The sequence below is a fragment of the Pseudonaja textilis genome, chromosome 14, assembly GCF_049901715.1.
Source record: "Pseudonaja textilis isolate UNSWEBS1 chromosome 14, rPseTex1.2, whole genome shotgun sequence".
In the NCBI taxonomy this organism is placed as follows: domain Eukaryota; kingdom Metazoa; phylum Chordata; class Lepidosauria; order Squamata; family Elapidae; genus Pseudonaja; species Pseudonaja textilis.
The window spans coordinates 6,916,929-6,940,691 of NC_142003.1; the positions used below are offsets into that span (position 1 = coordinate 6,916,929).

The 23,763-nt window shown below is 41.8% G+C and overlaps 2 protein-coding genes across 4 annotated transcripts; both read right to left on the reverse strand.

The window, feature by feature from the left end:
- Positions 1 to 1,039: 1,039 nt before the first annotated feature.
- RPS15A (ribosomal protein S15a) lies at positions 1,040 to 10,749 on the reverse strand. 2 transcript variants are annotated; one of them, XM_026704252.2, is made up of 5 exons: positions 10,616 to 10,749; positions 7,579 to 7,716; positions 6,514 to 6,593; positions 2,531 to 2,616; positions 1,040 to 1,180 (listed from the first exon to the last, which is right to left on the reverse strand). In XM_026704252.2, exons 2-5 carry the CDS (start codon positions 7,709 to 7,711, stop codon positions 1,087 to 1,089), a joined length of 393 nt encoding a protein of 130 aa, XP_026560037.1. In that variant the 5' UTR covers positions 7,712 to 7,716; positions 10,616 to 10,749; the 3' UTR covers positions 1,040 to 1,086. The 2 variants fall into 2 exon arrangements, with proteins under 2 accessions (XP_026560037.1, XP_087798218.1); XM_087942092.1 differs by having other exon boundaries at positions 10,366 to 10,621.
- Positions 10,750 to 12,524: 1,775 nt separating this feature from the next.
- Positions 12,525 to 23,008, reverse strand: ARL6IP1 (ARL6 interacting reticulophagy regulator 1). 2 transcript variants are annotated; one of them, XM_026704251.2, is made up of 6 exons: positions 22,929 to 23,008; positions 19,646 to 19,779; positions 16,591 to 16,710; positions 15,629 to 15,746; positions 14,831 to 14,915; positions 12,525 to 14,685 (listed from the first exon to the last, which is right to left on the reverse strand). In XM_026704251.2, the coding sequence occupies exons 1-6, from the start codon at positions 22,962 to 22,964 to the stop codon at positions 14,567 to 14,569; spliced, it is 612 nt and encodes a 203-aa protein (XP_026560036.1). In that variant the 5' UTR covers positions 22,965 to 23,008; the 3' UTR covers positions 12,525 to 14,566. The 2 variants fall into 2 exon arrangements, with proteins under 2 accessions (XP_026560036.1, XP_087798220.1); XM_087942094.1 differs by lacking the exon at positions 22,929 to 23,008 and adding an exon at positions 20,249 to 20,316.
- Positions 23,009 to 23,763: the final 755 nt, after the last annotated feature.

The window sequence follows — 23,763 nt, forward strand, 5'->3', positions numbered from 1 at the left end:
CTGGCTTGACTGCTGCTGCATACTCTGCTTGGGGGTTTATCCCCAAACACTAACACACGACACCCAGGATGCTGCAACCATCGTAAAAAACAACCAGAGCTGCCAAAACATCTGAATACGGACAACCATTTGTCTGAAATGGTATATATATATAGGGTTTCCTGTCTGAGTAGGGAGGGAGGGGGTTGGTCTAGAAGACCTCCAAGGTCCCTTCCAAATCTGGTATTCTGATCACATGACCATGGGGATGCTGCAATGGACCCAAGTGTCATAAATCACTTTTTTCAGTGTTGTTGCCGTTGCGGTCACTAAACGAATTGTTGTAAGCCGAGGACTACCTGTATAGTAGGATACAGAACAGAGTGGACATTGATGGACACCTGAGATGATGAGGGAGGCTCGTTCTGTGAAAAACTTCGCTCGAGTTATAAGAAAAGCAACGAAATTTAGTATATGCTGAAAAGTTAAAACTCACTCTCATTTTGGTTACAAATACATCACAAAGAAAGAAGATATGGAAACACCAATCCCACATCCAAGAACAATCCGTATACTGTTCCAAATAAATTTCCTATCACAAGTTTCAGTTTAAATCAGAAAAAGAAACCTGAGATAATAAAAAAAATTAAGAAATACAATCCATTTTTTTTCCCTGTGGGCCTCCATCAGGAAGGAGAAAATCGCAAATGCAAGGAGCGTTGCCAGAAAACATGGAAAAATGTGAATACAGAGGAATACTTAACTTTGGGGCTTGCTTCCCAGACAGACCATTATGCAGAGAGAGAGCAGAGCATGTTTTAAGTTCAGTGCTCGAATCGTCCTTCTTGCAAACACCACGGTGAAGAATAATACCAATGGCTGCATAAAGTACATTAAAATCCAAGGCACGGATTTACTTTGGCATCTTGTACGGTCACTGCTATTATCTAAAAAACAGGATTACTTTGGGCAGGGTGACACATTAAAAGAGAAAAATATTCTAGGCACTTGTGGAATACTGACCCATAAGGATTCACTTCAAGACACTGGCTTCAAAGAGTCCTTTTGAACAATTTATTAATTTGTCTGCTTTTTTTTTTTACAAGTTTAGAAAAAGAAACCCAGGATTTTCCCTCCTGTATGCTTTCGCCTCGCTTCCTCGTGATCCATGATGCCAGCTGATGTGGTCAGGACAATGTACCTGTTAAGAGAGGAGGAAGATGCTGGTGGAAAATGTGGCCTGCAGTTTATTCCTGAGCAACAGAATCATGACTGTCTTGGAAGAGCCGATCCCACTAGAAGAGTAAAGGTCTGCCGCAGGGCTGCATACATTCACTGGTGCCCATGTTGCAGACCCTCTAATGCACCCCAGTTGGTGGTGCCTTAAATGGGACCGCAAATTCTTCTTTGGCAATTAAATTCTCCAATTTTGGCCGGGGAAAAAAAGTCAAAACAGATACATAAAGTATGTACAATGTGAGCTTATGCACCAAAGACAAATTCCTTACGTGTTCAGTCACACTTGGCCAATAAAGTATTCTAATTCTATTCTATTCTACTCTAATTCTATTCCGTATTCTATTCTGTACTGTATTCCGTATTTTATTCTAATTCTATTCCGTATTCTATTCCGTATTCTATTCTATTCTATTCTAATTCTAATTCTATTCCGTATTCTATTCTATTCTATTCTATTCTAATTCTAATCCGTATTCTATTCTATTCTATTCCATTGCTTTTGATAAGCTTTAAGGGATCTAACTGCACATTATTCATTTGTACCCATCTTTTATTTTTACAATTCAAAGCAGTGAACTTATCTAACAAAACTTCCTCTTAATTTCCGCACAACAACCCTGTGAGGTGGGTTGGGTTGGGTTGAGAGAAGAACTGGCTCAAAGTCACCCAGCTACTGTGCCTTTGGTGGGACTAGAACTCAAAGAGTTTCCTGGTGATTGGCCCAAAGTCACCCAGCTGCTTTTGAGCCTAAACCGGCTCTCAATTTATTCCCAATATAAGCTCAATTTTGCCCATTGCCCCTGTAACTCCAACCATCAGACACACCTGCTTCTGCCCCATGCAGAAGATTTTTTGTAAACGACAAAAAAATCAGTAAACGACAGCCAACCCCTTAAAACAGCCAAACACCCTTGCTCATTCTAGCAGTGCAAACCAACTGCATATTTTAAATTTGTGAAACCCATTTCTTGCAAGCGTGAGAGTAAAATAAGCGGAAAGCTTGCTTGCCCATTCCAGTTCTGCCAACGGTGCATGACTAGAGCTGAGTTGGAACAGGCCAGCTTTAACGGAGCTCAGCTCGAATTTAAAACGGAAAGCTTGAGACGTGTTATAACCACACAGAGTCGACACCGGTTTTTAAGACGCCAAGAGTGCCATTTTTGCTCTCCGTGTAGTTTTCACCGGAAGCCGGAACGACGACAGGAGCAGCAAAAGGCAGGGTTCAAAACAACACAGACCACCTTCCCATCTTTCGGCATTTTCGTTTCTCTCAACGAATTTGGGTTGTTGGTTTTTTCTGACTCATGCTTACCCGAACTGACGTGAAGGCAGCAGGTTGTTCTGCCACTTTTCCAAGTCTTTCAGCTGGACATCGAATCTGGGACTGATCACACCACACTGTCCAAACAGGAAGAAAGCAAGGAAGATGATTGATACTGGGGCCCGCGTTGTGTGGCTTACGCCATTGTTTTGTACTGTCCTGTGAAGGCTGTGGCCTCAGAGCTAGGCTTAAACCCTCACACAGCCTTTCCCTCTTCTGCCCTACCCAGATGCTTTCAGAAGCAGTTGTAACGCAACGGACAAGGGGACGGAAAAAGGGCAGAAATGGAGCACGTATACCTGGAAAGTTATTTATTTATGGATATAAATATAACGGAACAAATTCAGGTTTGGGCCTTAAGGCGGCAACACAGGTAAGCAACGATGCTGGTTACTTGGCACATGTTTAACACCACTACAGCCTAAGATGCACTGGTTGCCATTGTACCTTAGGGTGCAAGTCAAGGTGCTGGGGTTCACCTGTAAAGCTCTCTATAGCTTGGGACCAGGTTACTGAGGGCCTGGCTTTCCCCAGTTGTTTATACCTGTCAAACCGGTCCAGCAAGGTGGGCATGCTTTGGGTCCTGTCAACTAAGGGATGCCAGGTGGTGTGGAACCAGGTGTGCCCTTTCTGCCATAATGGAACATTTGCCTTCCGACAATGTGCCCAGACTTGTGTGGGAAACGACTGTGTCTTTTGGCTGTATTTGAATTCTTTTTACAGGGAACAAACCTGTGTCTATCACTAGTAAAAACCGTGTTCTTTATTTCAAGGGCCATTCCAAAATATTTAGATCAGAGGGGCAATGACTTAACTATGAACGTATTCTGATTGTTTCTATCTGTATTCCTTTTATATTTTTGATAGGGTCAAATGACTAGATCGATAACGTTTCTATTCTACTAACTTTGGACTGTGACATTGCACTCAACTGCTGTGTTTTGATTTTCGTACTCGTGCAGTTTTTAGTTGGCATTGTTCGCTGAGCAGAATCACTTGTTACAATGGGCAACTATACTATTACTCAACTGGTGTGAGTAAATAAATTTTTAAAATGTATTTATTTGCTGTGGTGCTCGAGAGTATGACAAGAAACAATGGCCTCAGCAGGATTCAAACTCAAAATCAGAATGAATGTCTTGAATAACGAGAGAGATTAAGAGCAGTACATGCTGCCTCCTGGACCGGTAGGTACTCTGGAGAAAACTGGTTTTCTTAAAAAAAAAAAAAAAAGATTTGGACAGACACTTGACTGCAATGATCTGAAGCAGGGGTCCCCAAACTTGGCGACTTTAAGACTTGTGGACTTCCAACTCCCAGACTTCTCCAGCCAGCTTTGCAATTCTGGCAGTTGGAAGTCCACAAACCTTAAAGTTGCCAAGTTTGAAGACCTCTGATCTGTGGATTCCTGCGTCGGTAGAAAATCCTTTCCAATTCTGACTCTTTCATCCCCACTCAGCAATTATTGGGGGAGGGGGGGGGAGAACCCAGACATCACTCAGCCACCCACACCAACTCACAACAGAGTTCTACACAGCCACTGAATATTAATGGGATATGAAATTACAAAGCCCCATGACTCTAGCTCTAAAGATGCTGGATTTAAAGCAGAATAAACTCTGCAACACCCTGACACCGAGAAGAAAACTGTGAAGCACAAAATCCTTTTGTTTCTAGCTTTAAGCACGCAGCTGTGCTTTTAGCCTCCTAAATCCACAAGCGAGCCGGCCTGCAATTTGAGGGAAAGGAACCATGCGACACCAAGGAGACTTAAAAGCTACTGCAGGACTGTTTGCTTCTGTCAGGAGAGAGAATCAGAGGGGGCATTTACTGGCATGATAGCTGCCCTTCTCTCTCTCACTCCGGGCAGCCTGAAAAGCAATTAACCTTCCCTTCCCAAGGCCAACCCTGCAGGGGTATGGAAGGCGTCTCTTAGGAACTGGGCACTGACCCAAACTCTGCTCTCCCTCCAGGCCCAAGCGTGGCCAAAAGGAGGGTTCAGAATTGCAGAGGCGTCTGTTGCAATCCCGGAGAATCGTTCTGGCAAGAAAAGCGAATGGCTCAACAGTTAAAGATGCTGAGCTTTTCGGCTGGAAAGCGGGCAGCCCAGGTTCGAGACCCGAGTGCCGCATGATGGCTTGAGCTCCCCGAAAGCCTGCCGACGCAAGCAGGTAAACAGGTACCACCACTTCAGTGGGAAAGTAACAGCACCTTGGTATACAGTCATGCCGTCCACATGAGCAGGGATGTGTCTTTGGACCAGGCTGGCTCCCTTAGCTAAGAAACAGAGATCAGCACTGCCCCCTAGAGTCAGGTATGACTGGACGGGGGAAATGTTTTACCTTGATACTGCAATCCTGGTGGTTCGTCTGGGCAAGAAAAGATAAGGGGGCCGCAACCTCCTGCTTGCACCAACAGAAAAGGTCACGCAGGGGCTAAAGGAGCTTGCTGGGTGGGCCTCACAGCCTAAAAAGCACCTGGACTCCCGTTTCCCCTGGCGAGCAAGACCCCACACTCTCCATTTCTGACTCGAGGAACCTATAGCCGAAGACTTCCAACGCGAAATGAAGGATCCGTAAGAACGCAAATAAAATCTTTCCAACACCAGGAAGAAACAGCTCGGTGCTAGGTTTAAAACTAGCTCGGGATCACAAAGCAGCAGGATTTTCATGGGATTCTTCCTCTAGCAAACTATTTAAAACAACAACAACAACAGGAGGGGAAAAGAGGAGCAGTTACGACCGCCTCAAATCGTTTTATGATTTTCCTTTTGCTCTGAAAAAAAGGATTTTGCTTTGAGGGCTTAATTTGGGTGATAAGAGCCCACAGCTACAGCCGCATTGGAGCTACCCCAGTTAAGAATTCAGAACTTTGTGACAAATGAACAGAATGAATTTTGATTTGTACCAAAATGAGTAGAACCGAGGCAAGTCAGTAACCGGCACTGAATTTGACAAGACTAGCAATTCTCCAGGAAGAGAGCCAAACCAACGTTGGGAGAAACGCTATTTGTTTCAACCTTCTTAAAAACAAATCTCTGACACAAACAGGGCTGTCTAAGAAAGTCTTCCAGTTATGAGAACCTCAATCAAAAAAAAAAAAAAAGAGGGGGGGGAGAGGCTGGCTTCTACAAGTTATATCAAAAAACCTATCCAGAATTCATGTTTGCTCATGCACAGGAGAAGCAAGAATGCCTGCCTAGATTAAACAGATTTATCATTCTAATAATCCAGCACAGAACTCAAAATTTATCGCTGGAGCTGTTTCATTTGACCTTTATGGGAAACTAGAAAAAGCAATCACTCTCTTGTATCTGACTCAGAAAATGCAGAATTCACAGATGAAGTTGTGAAAGATTTGTCTCCTAACCGTCCTGGGCATTTTCCATATAAACACGTCGCCTCAGTTTTTCTGGGCAGTCCGTTACTTAGTAAAAGAAACGTTTCCAATAATCCTGTGAAACCCAGCCACCTTTCTCCAGGCTTCAGAGCTGTTAAAGACCCTGGGATTTTTTTTCCCCAGGGTCTCTGGTCCGCGGGATTTAAAATGATGAGTTTGGTGGTCCCTGAGATCCAAAAGGTTGGCGACTCCTTGTCTAAGGAACGTTAGGAACCGATGCTATGAATCCAGGCTAGGAGATCTGTTCTTGCCTTTTGCTAATGGCAAGAAGCCACACAATTTTACACAGGTAATTTATGGAAGTGGCTATAACATGCCCTTCACCTTGCTGTCCATGTCTTCCCTGTGGGTGTGATTTGTTCTTTTACATCTGAAGGTGAGGTGGACCTACTGTTCTTTTAGGTCAAAGCACAAGGGCAAAAAGCTTCAAATCCAATGGACCACATTGTAGTGATACACAGACAAAAAAATTATGCTTCACGGTAGGACGTTTCCTCCAAGTGAAATAAATTTAAAGACGGGGAAAAAATGTACTTCTTCCCAACATTCAATCCGAACCTAGCTTGAATTCCTACCTTGTTAAGCCTGCCTGTGAGATTCACAACAATTTTCCCAGCTCTGTGGTCATCGATGATCTCAAATTCACCTATGTAGCCTGTGAATGAAAGAACACGCAATCCGTTACTTTCAACGTCTTCATCCAAATTGAGAACTTGAAACACTGGGTACTATTTGGGGTGAAACAAACCCAATCATTTATCATTTCACAGTAGCATTACTCAAGGTAGCGAGATCCGCTCTAGAGTACAGGCTAATACCAGATTGGGTCATGAAGCCCAAACGTATGAAGAACGCCTTCAGGATTTGGGTTTGTCTAAAGAAAAGAGGAATTAAGGGCGACATGATAGCAGTATTCCAGTATTTGAGGGGCTGCCACAAAGAAGAGGGAGTCAAATTATTCTCCAAAGCACCAGAAGGCAGGACAAGAAACAAGGGTTGGAAACTAACAGCGAGGACAATTAACCAGTGTAATAGCTTGCCTTCAGAAATCGTGGGAGGTTTTTAAGAAGAGACTAGACAGTCACTTATCTGAAATAGTATAGCTTCTCCTGGACTAGAAGAGCTCCAAGGTCCCTTCCAGCTCTATTCTATTCTAAGGTCTAAGTTCAAATCCCTGCTTGTAAGACCTCATAAAAGATCACCAGAAATTTAATAACTTACAGATACCAATACAGGTAGTTTCTTGACTTACAGCCACTCATTTAACAACTGTTCAAAGCTACACAGGCGCTGAAAAAAGCGATTTACAATTTCGTCCTTGCACTTATGATCAGCGCAGCATCTCTACATGATCAAAAATTTGGGTGCCTGGCAACTGGCAGATATTTACGATGGTTGCATCCTCCTGAGGACACGTGATCGCCATTTGAGGGAAGCCGGATTCACTTAACAAGGGGATGATTCAATAAACAGCTATGACAAAAGCAGTTGTAAAATTAGGGGCAACCCATTTAACAAGTTCAGTCTTCCCAACCCAAAGGTTGACGATTTCGGACCATTTCTAACAGCCCCAGGTAACATACAAGGGCGAGTATTTTCCCAAATGTTACACGTTGGAGTTTGAACGCCCTGGTACTTACCGTGTTTCATCATCACAGTTAAGAACCGGACGATTACTTTGGAGCATGGCCTGATGAGAACTTGACGCTTTCCACGTTTCTCTGCATTGTTGATGCTTTTAAGAGCATCGGCCAGAACATTCATGCGCACCATGATGCCTGCGAAAATAACACAAAAACATTTTGAGAGCTTGTTAGGATTCTGGAATTGCAAGTGATGCTTTTAACACAGGGTGGCCTGAGGATCTCTGGGATCCCCCAAGACCCTCTCAAGGTTTTACGAATTCAAAATTATTTGCCAGCCTCCACTGATCATTAAAATCCCATTGAACAACCGCTGAGAAGCAGTAGTGACAGCAAATGCATGCATACACACACACACACACACACAAAATAAACTCTTTTTTTTGGGGGGGGGGGTCCTCCATAATTTTTAAAAGTGGAAAGGATTCCTGAGAGAAAAAAAGTTTAAGAAACATTGGTTTAATAGGTTGTTTACTTATGTTCAGCGCAACACAAAACATTGCAAGATTATTCAAAATTCCACTATTTGGACACATGAAGGCTTTAGAAATGTTTAGTTTACTTTATTGTCATTGCACCTCGTACAACAAAATCAAACACCATCTTCAGTGCGCATCATGACCGTGAAAATAAACACAAACACACATCCTTCACCCTCCACACATTGAAGCGAAAACCCGCAACACCGCACCAACACTGCACTATACAGCAGAATGCAAAAGAGCTACTGGCCTGGGATAGAAGTTGTTTTTCAGCCGATTTGTCCTTGTTTTTATGACAGGTGATACAATGAATTACATGCATTACCTGTGTAACCCCCAAGAAGTATGTTGCAGACAACAAAGCAGTGAATTCAGCAGATACATTAAATGTAATTTCATTAATAGTGTTGAATGAAGGAGATGGTCCTGTTTGGGTTGCAACTTTTCACACTAAGGCCCAGCTAACTTACAAAACAAATTGGCTTTCTTCCAAATTCAGCAAATAATATATTATAAAGCTCAAAAGAGTAAACATGAAAAAAAAACAGAACTCCTAAGAAAATATTTGATTCATTTGTAAATTCAAATTCAATTGTCAGAGGAAACATCCAAAGAATGTTACAGATCTATCAAGCCAAATCACCTCTCTTCAAAGTAGTTGCTCTTTCATCTGATTCCTTTTAAAATGAATAATTCTATCTATAAATTTTTATGTTCAGCATCTAAAGTACTGATTTTACACTAAACTAATTTAGCTCAAGTTAAGGATACAGTTACACAAATGTTAATGGAACAAGTTTGCTTATTTTCTCCAGTTAAAAATTTGGCTGGCTTGTACCCAGAATTACTAAAAAACTAAAAAGATAAAATGCTATTAAAAAAAAAACTTAAAAAAAGCTCCATTAGAAAGTTTCAAGTCATCACACAAAAATAACCCAAAGTGTGAATATCTATTTGCAAAAATTGCATCAATCCAGGATAAAATATAAATTTAGCTCACTCTTGAGAGCTATTTAAATCCAGCTGTTATTTCAGCAATCGTAAGTTTGAATGCAAAAAAGCTTTCAGATCTTGACTTCACAAGGTATTCCGTGATCTTGTTCATCTCCTTTTAATACAGATCAAAGAAAACTTTTCAAACACAAACCAAGATGACTTAAAACAGAACTGTAAAACTTTTTCTTGGCAGATATTATCAGAAACTTGCTGTGAATTCCATGAATTGACAATAAAATGCAGGAATTAAACTGGTAATATCTTCCCGAAACATATACTAAATACTAAATTTAGAAAGGAGACAGAATTTTCTCCTTATCCAGAGGCATGAGCTGGTTTTGCCTATGTTGAAAGCTATTATTTTGCATATATACACAATGTTTAATTTGTTTTGGGGATAAAAGTTGCAACTGAGAAGTTCTGGTCCCTATTCTTTGGATTTATCCCCCTAAATTTCTGCAAAAAGCTTAAAGCCAAACAAAGCATCATGGGCAGTTGGTATATTCTTCTAGAGCACAGATCATCCCAAGCTAGTATCTCTCCCAGATGCATGTCGCTACAAGTTCCCACACTACAACCACCATGCAACTTGGGAATCCTGGGAGGAATTGTCCAGCAATACATTTGGAGAACACACAATATGGATCCATGCGCAGGGTTGACATGGATGTAAGCGGAATTTCAGCACTGGGAGGCACAAGACTCCTAAATATGATTTGCAAAAAACCCCAAAAACAAATAGCTGGGGTTTCCAATAGGCTTTTGCCTTGAATTGGCCAAGTCAACCTCTAAACCCTCACCTGTAGCATGGAAGAGATGCGCCATTAATTCTGCCCTCAACCATCATGGCTACACAGGACGGGCACTTGAGGCAACAAGTGGGCCCGCCCACGTTGCAAACTTGAGACACGGGTTTAAGGGGGGGGGAAACCGGACTGCCCCCCCCCACACACTCTGCAAGAGATCCAAGGCGTCTCAGCCCCAATGCCAACCCAGGCTCTGCTGCAGCCCAATCCCAGCCTCCTGGCCCAAATTAGTACAGGGGCTTCCCTAACCAGGATTGCCTTTTTCCAGCACCCCACCACTACCAAGCAAGGTTCTAAAGGGGGCTGCTTTGCACTGCCCTGCATTAGCCTGTTCCCACGACTGATTAACCAGGGTATCCTGGGTTCACACGACACGTGTTTAACCTAGTGGGAAGGGAACTGGGCTCTGAAGTTCGGGCCAGCCCCTCTCGGCCTCCGTCCTTCCTTCCCGACTGAGGCCTGTCCCGCCGACTCACGCCCAGCTCGCTTCCCCAGCTTGCCTTCCAAGCTCCACTCCCAGGCATTCCTCTCCTAACCAGACGCCGCCGCCGCCACCACCACTACCAACCCCCGGCCGGGGTTCAGGCCGGCGCCGCCAGGGCCAGGAATCGCGCGGCTCCCTCCGAAGGAGCCAAACGAATCGAGCGGAGCCCCGGCTTGCCGGAACCGGCGTTCAAACGGCCCGAAGGGGCGGGATGGAGGCGATGCGGGACAGATCTTAGCGGGGACCCAAAGCGTCTCGTTACTCACCAGGGCAGCAAGATGGCGGAAAAAGGAAGGCGGCCGCGCGCGCGCGGGGTATTATGGGAATTCGAGGCGGCAAGATAACCAGGAAGGAGCGGATACAGAGAGAACTTCCGGATCTAGTCCTCCCGCGTCGGGAATTGAGACTATAGAGAATGGAAAGGCAAGAGGGGTCGATCTTTGTTTTGGCTGTGAGTTGTTTTCAGTTCTGTCTCAAAGCCACAAACTCCAATTAAGGAAATTTGCGTGGGGGGGAATTGCAATACACAACATAGCTGCCCTGCGCCCCACAAAGCAGTGCAGAATTCTAATAATTCCTATGATACGAGTTACGTTGCCCTGGGAATATAAACTTCAGGTTGACTTACAGTGTGAATGGTTAGACTGTACCTTGCATTAATCTTAAACCAAGATTTCTCAAACGTGGCAACTTTAAGATAGGCAGATTTCAATCACTATTTCAAAAAGTGAGAAATCACAAATGAATTGTTCTTGCAGAACCTCGGTAGCCACGTCAGCAGAACCATGGTTTATTCAATCTAAACGTTATAATTTTGCAATCCATGTGGATTGGGGATATGCAACAGGCTAAATAAATGTGAGGTTGGCTTCTTGATTGTTTCTGTTGGGTTTGTAGCATTCATGTTCAAATGCCCCATTTTTTCTCCCCACTTCATGGTTGTTTCCTTAATTTAAACTCAAAGTTTCCTTCCTGTGAATGCTGTTACATGACCTCAGCCAGTTGTTGTATACTCAACAAATCATGGCAAAGTCCAGCCACCAACTGAAGTTGGTATTATCCGGTATCAGGAAACTGAGAAGAAAACTCTGCTTTTACAACCAAGCTTCGAGAATACAACAGATTCAGCTTAAAAGAATAAAAATCAGATGTTTATATAAACCTATTGTTATCTAATTTGGTGCTGAAGGCCGAGGTTCCTATTATTGAAAATATGCCTTTCTTTCCTCCAGGAGCATTTGGTGATGTATCCAGTGCTCTTTTCATCTATAACAGGGGTCTCCAACCTTGGCCACTTTAATAAGACTTGTGGACTTCAACTCCCAGAATTCCTCAGACAGCGAAGCAAAGGTGGCTGAGGAATTGTGGCAGTTGAAGTCCACAAGTCTTAAAGTGGCCAAGGTTGGAGACCCCTGATCTATAACATACTTCAGTGAAGTGGGTTGGACTGAGATGAAACTAGTGAACATCTGATGACCTTCTATGGTTAGAACCCTGTAACAATATACAATCAAATGGCTGGCTGTTGTTTTATTACACCTATCTCCTGATGCCACCACACCACAGACCATAGTTTATAGACAATAGATTTTTAACCTTCCAAGGTCCAACCGTTATTTTTAAAATGCTGCATGAATTAATGGTTATTGACCTATTGATGTTGACCTGATTGCTTCTCCTCTAAGAAGCTTCTTCAGCTGACTGGATGATAGGGAAGGGAAGGGCTTATACTCCTTGCAGACAGCGCATTCTCTGAAAGGATTATAAAGCCTTCCCTTCCCCACCGTCCAGTCAGAACTGAAGAAGCTTCTTGGATGAGGAGCGAAACGTCTTCAAAGAAAAACCAGAAAGTCCAGCTGCCTCTTGAAAAAGCACCTTTGGGATGTTTAAAAGTAAGAGGATTTTAATCCAGATAGATCTTCTCTCAGCTTAACCTCACCTCGTGTTCAAAGTGCAATTATAGAAATAAGCTGGGGTTCAACGTTATTGACACGCAAATGGGGTCCCAGCTTGTCAACAAGTTAAGAAAAAGTGAGAAGAAACTGAAACCATCAAAATCTCAGCAGCTTACTATCTTGAGAATAGCAGACATGTTTTGCTGGAGGTTTTCTGGATAATTATTAAATAACTAGAGACCAGGGCTGGCGCTGACCTTCAATAAAACATTACTCACAATTTTTCTTCTGTTCACATTTTTATTCAACTTTTAGTTTCCTAAATATACATTAAATTACACATTTAACACAAAGGAAAGGACAAAAAAATGACCAGCACGCAAAACTTATCCTAAAACTTCCACTCCACATGTATCTGTCCTATTTTTACACATGGCAAACTTTCCTCTTAATATTGTTTTGCTCATTTAAAACACTGCAGTACAATCCAAGAAAAAATATAAAAAAGAGAAAGGGAGTGACAGTAAACAGTGTGTTTGCTTTAAAAAAGAAAAACTTAAAACGACTTCTTTGAATCAATTTATCAAAACTTTTTAAAATTATTTGCTTGTGCTTCTGCTTCTGTATGTTTTACTACAGTGAAAGGGCACACATTTTAGAGAAATAAATTGCTCTGACAGGGTTCTAACCTCAAAGTCTTCACCCAACAAAGAGATAGCCTTTTTTAAACTATAGGAACGTTGTAGTATTTAAAGATCTAACCAATATCTAAAAGTAAAGATGGCGCTAATAAAAGTGAAAGTCATTCCTACAATGTTGAACCAATTTGGCATCCTCCAACGGGAGGTTTCAATTGGTTTGGAGAAGCAGTTTGGCCAAGTTTAATTTCTCCAAAATTAAATTCTAATACCACAAACCCCTGCGAGTTTGGGATCAGATTGATATTAATGTATCTGGAGCTCTGTGTAGCACTAAATAGGTTCTAATAACTGTAAGTTATTACAACTGATTGAATTAATCTCTCAACCAAATACCTGCATTGCCGACATATAGGTAATAATTACTTTGTGCCTCTTTCTCATCCCACACTTACCAATCAAACAACTGGTATTACAAGCAAAAGCAAATTTTGCCATGGAAAAAAAGAATCAAGATAAATTAGATGTGCTTAAGCCCAGCAGGGAATAATACTTTTGACTGATCTGGCCAGTTTTTGTGTTGATCACCCAATCACTATGATATATTAGTATTAATTCTAGGCAAAGAAAGGAAAAACACAGTCCAACTTATCCAGCCAAACTAATTTTGTCCAAAGCAGATTTTTAAAAATGTGCTCCTTTGTTTAATAAAAACTGTAAAAATTTATACTGATGGCTTATTGAACTGAAGGAGACGAATAATACAATAATGTAAAAGCATTAAATTTCTTAACAACCCTTATTTCGCTGGAAAGAAAGCCTAAAAGTAATTTTTTTTAAAAAAAACCCAAAGCATTAAGGTTCCTCAAGACTGGTTTCAAACTGAGAATAATACTGTTCATTCATTTGAAATTATGAAATTTAAATTCATTTTGGAGACAAATAGGATATAGTTATTTTAATTCAAAATAAAAGCAAAGTAGCAATAAGAAAACAGAGATAAAAATGTTCACAAGATGGACGCATCAAGTATTTTCAACACATTTTTTTAGACTGTTTGTTAAAATCATCAGAACACGATATTAAAATTACAGCAATTTAAACGAAAACAAAAAAAAAGGTGATTTCACTTCCTAAGCCCGTTTCCTGTATAGTTCCAGTGCAATACATTTTATTACGGAGATAGGGATTAACTTGGATGCACAATTCTAGCAGCCTTGCTTATTCAAATCACTGTAATCCACAATTTAAAATATGAATTGTATTCATTTAATCTGGAGGATATTGCCAAATAAATCTGGTCAGTCCAGTGTGTGTCCATAAAACACTTAGAAGGAATACAGAAGTTTAGCTATCTTTTACACCAAAAATATTAACACAGGATAGCTCCATACAATTATAATCAGGTTACCATCACCAATAATTACTCATCTCACAGCCTTAGTACACGAGAGATTGCTAATCACACTTACTAGAAGAATGATGGTCTGTGTTAACACACTGTGTTTAATGTGTGGTTTGGGGACCACGTGGTTGGGAGTTGTACAGCAGAAAAAGGTCCCACGTTAAAAGTTAAAAAGGCAATGGCTGGTATAAGCACTTCTATACTATTAAATACGCAGCGAGTCATCTGAATTGTTCCCAGAACAGAATTATATATTTGGGTGAGGGAGCAAGCAACACTTCATTCATTTTTCTTTTCTTTGTGCTTCAGGAGTTTGTTGACCTCTCTTTTTGCCATTCCAGCGTATTTGGAAATTACCCCGTGTTTGTTTAATCCAGGGAACAACAAGACGAAGCACACTTGAAAAAAGCAAAATAAAAACAAGTTATCATTTTAGTCTTTTTCTGTTCCAAGTTTGTTTAAATTTGCTAATTTAAAATGTTCCTACTGTCTGGCAGAGGAAATCTATTTTTTCCAGACCTGTCAGTTTTATCTATTGCTTACCAATAAGATAAGTGAGGAAGAGGTTATGAACTTGCTGTCCTATCCACGCGATCACAGCTAACAAACACACCATTGTTGTGAAGTACTAGAAGAGAGATCATACATAATCATTATAAAATACAGCTTTTGAAGGTATTATAAAATGCTTTAGTCATTCAGCATTCCCTCCTGGCTGTTAACAAACAAAATAGTTCACTGGTTCATTCTGGATAAGATTTTATTTTATGTACTGATTCAAAGATATGACAATCTGATTATCCTCAAAGCATAAATGCATAAAAATGCTGTCAGGGAATCCTGGTAAAGTTACTGCTATCACGTAAAAGCAAAATATAATTATTAGATGGTAGTCACACTTTTGAAAGTCTGCATTTCAAAACTTACATTTAAATAAAGATGGACACTCATTAAATAAATGCATTCAGGTGCAGCCTTTGATTTTATTGTTCCAAAGGTGCTTTTTCAAAAGGCCTTGAAAAAGTTTTGCTTCTCATCCAAAGATGCTTCTTCACCTCTGTTCAGTTTTTCCCGAACTGGAGAAGTTTCTTGGTTGAGAGGAACTGAACGGAAGTTTTTAGATGAAGTTAGAACTGAAGAAGCTTCTTGGATGAGAAGCAAAATGTCTTCAAGGAAAAATAAAGGAAGTCCGGTTGCCTTTTCAAAAAAAACATTTTTGGGACAACCATGACCTGGATGACTGATAATTTCCAGAGACTTTGATTTTAGTACACAGACTGAATCTAGACTGAGTTAATCATGTTACGGGATTGAAACAACTTTGAAAAACAAATCAATTACCATTTTAGGCTTTTCTTCCTTAAACGTGAAGAGGCGTTTCCACCAGCCGATGATTTTGCGGCGTGTTTTCACCAGGTTGCTGCAGATTTCATGGAAGCGCTGTTGTTGTTCAGTTGTCCTTTAAGGAAGTTTTCAAAGAAAGACACCGATATTTTTTCCTCTCCTGAACAAAATAGTCAACCCTGCATACACATTCACCATTCATATATTCTCCTTCCATTTTTCCTACTCTCTTAAAGTAGCCTTATTACCCCTGGCTATTATCTGTTAGGTTTTCCATACATTTAAGACCTAAATTCTCTGCAATTCTCTGTATTTTATAGAATCTGCATCCATTTGCGCTGACCCCGTAGGGATGGAGAACATATCACAAACTGCAAGCTGATGTTTAATTTAAGATGGCAGTTTTTTGTTTGGTTCATATCCTACTTTTTGTAACAGGAACTCAAGGGGTTTACATACATAATGCTCCCTCCTTCCATTTTATGTAGCTGGGTCAGCAAACAGTGATTTGCATGCGGGAGGCTGCTTAGCTGCATTACCTCAAAATGTTCTGAATGAGCTACCGATGCATGTTATTGTTTATTAAGTAAGCAAAATAGCAAAGAGGAAAAAAGAACAGAAGAGGAGATTGACTCAGCCCAGGGGTGGGCAACTATAGCAGCTTTACGACCAGTGGACTTCAACTCCCAGAATTCCTGAGCCAGCAGGAATTGGGAGTTGAAGTCCACAAGTTGTAAAGTTGCCCACTCATGATTCAGGCCAATGACCCAGCTGGCAACAGTGGGAAGAGTCAGGAGTAGGTAGATTATTTTCATGGAGGGCTGTTTATTCCCAATTACCAACACATATAGTTCACACAGCAAAGGGTTGATCAGGGCTCATTTCTTTTCTTGAGTGATTTTTTAATTTTATTTTTTTCCCCAGAGGAACCATTCATGGATTTTAATATTCAAACGTACCATTTACTGGAGCCAAAGATTCTAGGAGCAAGAGCAGGTACAAGATAGTCAGCCAGACAAAGGAACATCACAAAGCAGGAGACGCCTGAAAGAACAGAGGGGTCCAAATAGTAGATCAACCTGTTGAAACAAAGGAAGAATTGAGATAGTAATTCAACAATAAAAGCAAAACTTATGCAATCCAAACCAGACAGGCAGTCCTGCAAATTAGCCAACCTTGTTACCACGAAGGACTCGGTGGTAACCACCAGCACTTTGGAATTATACTCAGAACCCTACTGAAACCCAGTGTAGCTTCTACAGTCATGAGGTTACCTAAGCATATTAAGTTGTATTCCTAACTAACCTGTTGCATTCTGGCAACTTCCAAATAGCCTTCAAGGACACTCCGATGTACAGCATGTTGCAGTCATCCAAACAAAGTAATGCCTATCTAGCTTACTGCCCTAAATACCCTGTCCACTTCCTTACAACCAACAAACTCAAATCTTCCAGGTATCCAAGTTACGCTGTGCCTCAGTCCGCTTCTGAGGATGTGTACAAGGCAACGTTCCATTCAAAGCAGATTCAAACAATTTTATCTATTAATTAGACACCTCGAATAGAAAGAACAGCAATTCGGTTTTTAATTAAATTTTAATTTAAAATTATTTTAATTGGCAACCTTTCTTATTGCATCAGAATTGATCCAATATTTGTTGCAAATCATTTGTCGGGTTTTCAGCCAACAATATCATCTGCATATAAAATTACAAGTCGCATTCATGTTCTACCAACACACCTCCAGCAACTCCGCAAAGCACTTGTAATTAAATACACGAAATACTATCTACCTCCCAGAAGGCAGAATGTAAGGATTAGTATGCATGGTGCACTTTAATTAAAAATTGCAACTGATACATAATAATGAGTGCATTGGAGGGAGGGGGAAAAGGACAGGAACAAGTACACATCTGAAAAAAACATCGTTTTGCAACGTATCTTGTTTCTGCAGCAGAAACATAAGACTAATGGGAGAAGAAGCTTCGCAGGTATTAGGAGGGAGCTGAAGCAATTTGACTTTGAAAGACACAGAGGTTCATGACCAACCTGTCAAAGAAACTGGGACTGAATTGTAACAATTGGTATCCTCCTCAACCTGATATTCTCTAAATGTATTGTAATCTATCACCCCCAGGAAGCATTATTTTTATTGGTGGTGAGACTTACAAGCCTACGTAAACAAACAAAAATGGACATTAAAATCAGAACTGTAAATCCTGCTAGGATTTCTATATTAGTTTGTGAATATCACTGTTATAAATTAAATTGTAGATTAAGCCACTTAAACAATAACCTAGATTCAGTCACTGATGGCTCCCACTTCTATTTTTTTTAAAAAAGCAAATATGTTACAAGGGACAAACCGTATAACCTATTTTGACACTTAAAACAGCTACATGTTTGCAGGAACAGAATTCACTGGGATCAAAGAAAACATTCCTCTGGGATAGGAAGGCCGCAGTTCAGTGAAAAATCGGGTTCAAGAAAGTTTTTCCTACAACCCTCGGACCCAGCTGCCATTTGACTGTTTAACACTGGACATAACTGTAGCCATGTGATTGATACCACCTTTATTATATGGCTCTGGTACAACACAAGGCTGGGAGTCTGCAAACAGTTGCCAAATAAGGAAATGTAACACTGTTGAATTCTTAGAATGCTTGTACTTAAATAAATTATTCTAATCTCTTTAACTTCATCCTGTGACTTCTAGTCAAGGCAAAATTTAACACAGGCAATCTGTTCTTTCCAAATTCAGATTTTATGCTGCTTTTGCGTTTCTCTCCACCCCCACCCCGTTTTTGGCAGCAGATTTTTCTAAGCAGGGCTCTTACCCTGAACTTGTTCTAAGTAAGGGAATGCTACCAGCCTTTCCCGTTTCTGCAATCAGTCATGCATCTTATTTCATAAGTTCTACTGGGAGATCAGCTGCCCTCGGCTTACTTCTGCTGTCACTCAGCCAGCAGGTCTTGTGTTAAGAGTTCAGTGAAGAAAAACAGGCTACACCTCTGTTGAGAGACCAAGCTCTCCTCAAACCTCACAGAGCAGCTATTCTGTTAAGCCTCCTCAACTATTTCTATACTAACTGGTAGTCCTCAACTTAACAGCAGTTCATTTAGTGACCGTTCAGTTACAACAGCGCTAAAAAGTCACCTATGACTGTTTTTCACACTTGCAACCACTGCAGCATCCCCATGGGCACCTGATCAAAATTCAGCCGCTTGGCAACAGACTCATATTTATGGTGCTTGCAGTGTCCCGGGGTCATGTGATCCCCTTTTGCGACCTTCTGACCAGCAAAGTCCATGGGGAAGCCAGTGTTACTAAATTAATTACGTGGTTCTCTTAACTATGGAAAGAAATGGGGACAAAACTCACTTACCAAATGTCTCACTTAGCAACAGTAATTTTGGGCTCAAGTGTGATTATAAGTTGAGAACTACCTGTAATATGGAGTGTAAATTTACAATCTGTTGTATACGTCCATCTTTTTTTCCCTCCCATCACATCCTTCTTTCTGTAGTTCTTCTTGAAGAAAGTAAGAACATCCTGCTTCTAGGAAGGTACCAGATCTACTAACAGAACATTCTAAACTGGCCCAAATCCTAAATTCCAGTCTGTTTCAGGTGCCAGAAGATTCTCATTTTGCACAATTCAGCTTGGTACTGATATTTGCAAACCATTTTCAGAGCCCTTCTGCTTAAAGAGGACTAAATCTTTTGCACACCTAATTGAAACTGTGCCACTGATTTACGAAACACTATTAGCACCAAGTTTGCTTTAAAACACAGCTTAATTTTAGAGAGGCCTCTTCTCATTATTTGTTTTGCTCTTTGCTGATTAAAATTAAGACAGTACCCTAAGTCAACCCCAAAACTTTTCTTCTGGGGCAGTCTACTTTTGGTTACATAAACAAATCCTCTTCACTGGTATAGAACTGCAGTGTCTTGAAAACATACCTAATTTAGTTAAAAGAATTGTTAGAAAGTAATGTTAAAGTGATGTAACTTACAGAAAGATAACAGTCACAAGAGAAAGCATGGCAGCTGGAAACCATCTTTTTTCCCAACGAAGGAACTTGTCAGTCACCAGAATTACTTCACCCCATCCCAGCAACTGTTCTTCCAAGCCAGCTGTCTCTGCAGCCTGCAGTAAAATATTAAAAGGTATGTACATTCCATAAGCAGGACAATTTTAAATAATGATGTCTGCAAAATTTCCTTCTTGATGTTAAATTTAGAATAATCTATAACAGAAGACTTGTAATTTGTGTGGCTGACCTTGCTGAATCACTAAAGCAAATTTGGTACCCTTAACAAAACATCCTGCTGTTCCTCTTCCTATTACCATAGCTAGCTTAGCAAGTATCACAGAAAAACTATGGAGGAAAATCCACAGTTCTGTCAGCAAAACCAGCAAAATGAAACTCTCCCGTTCTTTATTTCTTTTTCTTTAAATAGCTCTGGGCACATATTAGTTCAGCAAGGAAGAAGTACATTGTGATCACATTTGCAGAAAAGGGATATGGTAGTGTTATATAATTGCAGCAAGACATGTAAGGGAGATCTACCCAATACTGCATTTTTCAAAGTGATTCCTCCTCAAGTTCTATCACCTTCTGTGATCTTGTATCCATGCAGGCTTTCACAATAATCGTCAATCGAATGGCAATGAGATTCCTAATGGGCCTGGGAAGTGAAAGTGGTTATGCGCTGTAGCACTCACTGGCAGCCCACATGCAAGTGGACAGCCAGTTTGGTGTAATGGTAAATGTTCTGACCTAGAAACCAGAAGATTGTGAGTTTTAGGCTTGCCTTGGGCATGTCCAACATAATCTAATAAACGTCATTTCCAAGGAAACCTAGTATCTTCCAAACAGTTGTAGGTCGCAACTCCCACAATCCACAGCCTGCTACAGGGAATGTGACCCTCCAGGCGGGTCCTCTCAGCATTATCTCAAGACCTGGGGAGAATAACTCTCATAAGAACTAGTTTAGTGTAGGGTGAAGGTGCTAGAAACCAGGAGACAATGAGTTCTAGACTTTGGGCCAGTCCTTCCCTTAACCCACCTGCAGAAGGTAATCATAGTGAAAAGAGGCAGCAGGAATATTAGGTATGTCTGTCTCCTTTATGAAGAGATTGGGCAACCATTTGTCTGGAATGGCAGTCTCCTGCTTGAGCAGGAGGTTAGTCTAGACGACCTCCAAAAGTCCCTTCCAACTCTGTTGTTCCATATTCTACAAATCATGTAGTGGAAAAATATGTCATCATTTAAGCCTTGATATCTCTGAAATATTCCACCCCTTGTTTGACCTAAAGTAGGATGTAGAGCTAACAGCAAAACAGAACACTGGCACTATCTGAGTTATCGATTTGAGTTATAGATTAAAAAGGTGGGATAAAAACAGGATTGTGTATGTTATGATATGTATTGATAAGTAGTTATAGTCTTCGACTTACAACCATTCATGTAATGACTGTTTGAAGTTACAATGGCAATGAAAAAAGTGACTTATGGTCGTTTTTCACATTTATGATCATTGCAGCATCCTTATGGTTTCACAATCAAAGTTCGAAGGTTTGACAACTGGCATGTATTTATGACAGTTGCAGTGTCCCAGAGTCATGCAGTGTCCCTTTTGCAACCTTCTGACAAGCAAAGTCAATGAGGAGGCCAGATTCACTTCACAACTGTGTAACTAACTTAACAACTGCAGTGATTCATTTAAGAACTGTGGCAAGAAAGTCGCAAAATGGGGCAAAACGCACTTAACAACTGTCTAACTGGGGTGTGGAAATTATGGCCTCAATTGTGGTGGTACCAGAAAGTCGAAGGCTACCTGCATTTATGTTAGGGAAAAGCAACCTCGTGCTATTTAAAAGATCTTGGAAACTGGAAGTGGCTTGGCCTTTACAGGACAGGCTATCCAGAGGGCAGGAAACCCACATCCTGGTCTGGCAGGGCTTTTTAATCAAGCAGAAATAAAAATAGAATAGAAAACAGAACAGAATTAATAAGAATAGACTATAGAGAGTGGAATGGAATATAGAATAATATAAATAATAGGATAAGAATATAGAGTGGAGTGGAATGGAATAATAGGAATAGAATATAGAGAGTAGAGTGGGATGGAATATAAATAGGAATAGAGTACAGTGGAATGGAGTATAGAATAATATAAATAATAGGAACAGAATATAGGGTGGAGTGGAATAGAATAATAGGAATAGAATATAGAGTGGAATGGAATATAAACAGTAGGAATAGAGAGAGTAGAGTGGAATGGAATATAGAATGATATAAATAATAGGATAAGAATATAGAGTGGAATGGAATGTAATAGAATAGGAATAATAGGAATAGAATACAGAGAGTAGAGTGGAATGGAATATAAAATAATATAAATAATAGGAACAAAATATAGAGTGGAATGGAATAGAATAGAAGAGTTGGAAGGGACCTTTGAGGTCTTCTAGTCTAACCCCCACCTCGGGCAGGAAACCCTATACCCTTTTCAGACAAAGCGTTGCCCAATCTCTTCTTAAAAATCTTCCAGTGTTGGAGCACCCACCACTTCTGGTGGCAAAGGGGGGTGTGGGGGGAGAGGCTCAGTTTGCATAACCCCGTGTTCATAACAAGCTAAGCAAACACACCGGCCCAACCTGCTCTGCCTCGTGAGGTCATTCCTCTCTTCCTCCCCTCCCCTCGCCCCAATCCCCCACCCCTTTCCAAACTCTTACCGCAAATCCAGCCCAGCTCGGCTTTCTTTTCTTTTCTTTCAAGGCGTGAATCGGGTCAAGCGCGCCGTGTGAACTCAGCCGCCTCCCCTCCCCCCGCCCCCGCGTGCAGACGAGTCCCCCACCCCTCCTTTCCCGAACTAGAGGGGAAGGCGGAACCCCGGGGAATATAACGCAGCTTAATGCGCGCGCAGGGGGCTGCGTTCACAAGTCGGGGGGGAGGAGGAGGGGGGCTCTGCGGATGTCCTGCTTTTTCCTCTTCCCCCCGCTCACAAGCGGTTGAGGGACGAGCGGTGGATCCGAAAGGGCCCGGAGGAAGGCCGGTACACCGCCCCCCCCCCCCCACACACTCATCCCACCCACCCAACCCCGCCTCAGGCAGAGACGCCTCAAGCCTTCCTTTCCGCTCGCCTCAGTTGAGCTTCTTTGCCCGCCACCGCCTCGGCTCCGGGCAAGCCGCTTCCTTCCGCGCGTGTTAATGCACCGGCCCCCTGCCCTTCCTCGCCCCCACCCGCGTCCGCTTCCTTCCCTTCTTCGGCCGCTCGGCCCTCCCTCACCAGCAGGTTAGTGCTCCGGTTATCGCCCTCCGCCATTTTGTGCGGCAGCCGCAGCGCGCCTCGTCGTCCCGTCGCTCCCTGGTCTTCCCGCTGCCACGCCACGCCCACCCACCCCCTTTTCCGAAGCACCGCCTCTCCCGGGGGCCACGCCGCTTTCTTATTGGACGGGAGCCCTCTCTGTTTTGATCGAAGGCGGGCTCGGTCGCCTGCTTTTCCTTTCTGCCGTTGCTCGGGTTGGCGCGCGAAAAGGGAGCTGGGGGGAGGAGGCAGACAAGCCCCGCCCCCTGGGTGGGCAAAGAGAAAACGCCTTTTAACGGCTGAGGGAAGTTGGCGGGTGACTGCGGGAGGGGGGCGGGGGCTTGAACTCTAGTACCCATGGGCCCCAGCCAAGTGGGCATGATGGGAATTTTCCTCCTACCTTTTGAATAAGTTTGCAGTCTAAGTACTTGTGCACCTATTAGGTGGCTCAGTGAAAATGTTGACTGTTGCAAGACAAAAGTACTTTAAACGTTGAGACGGATGATGTTACCTAGAGGGGTAATGAAACGTCTGCAAGAAAACAACCAAGCTCAGAGACCCACCAAGGATTCGATATTTCCCCTAATTGGGTCAAATTAAATACTCCTTTTAGAGGAAGTGATTCGAGAGATAAATCAGTGAGCAGGTGCTTTCCAATGCATCTTTATACTTTTGCACATCACCACAAACCAGAACCTGCATTCAACAGGAAAAGGGTGTGATCTAAAAGCAAAGCACAACAGGAGAGTGAAGCATACTAGTTTTCACCTTGTATTCAGGTATTTTTGTGTTTTTGAAGGATATAGTCCTGACCTGC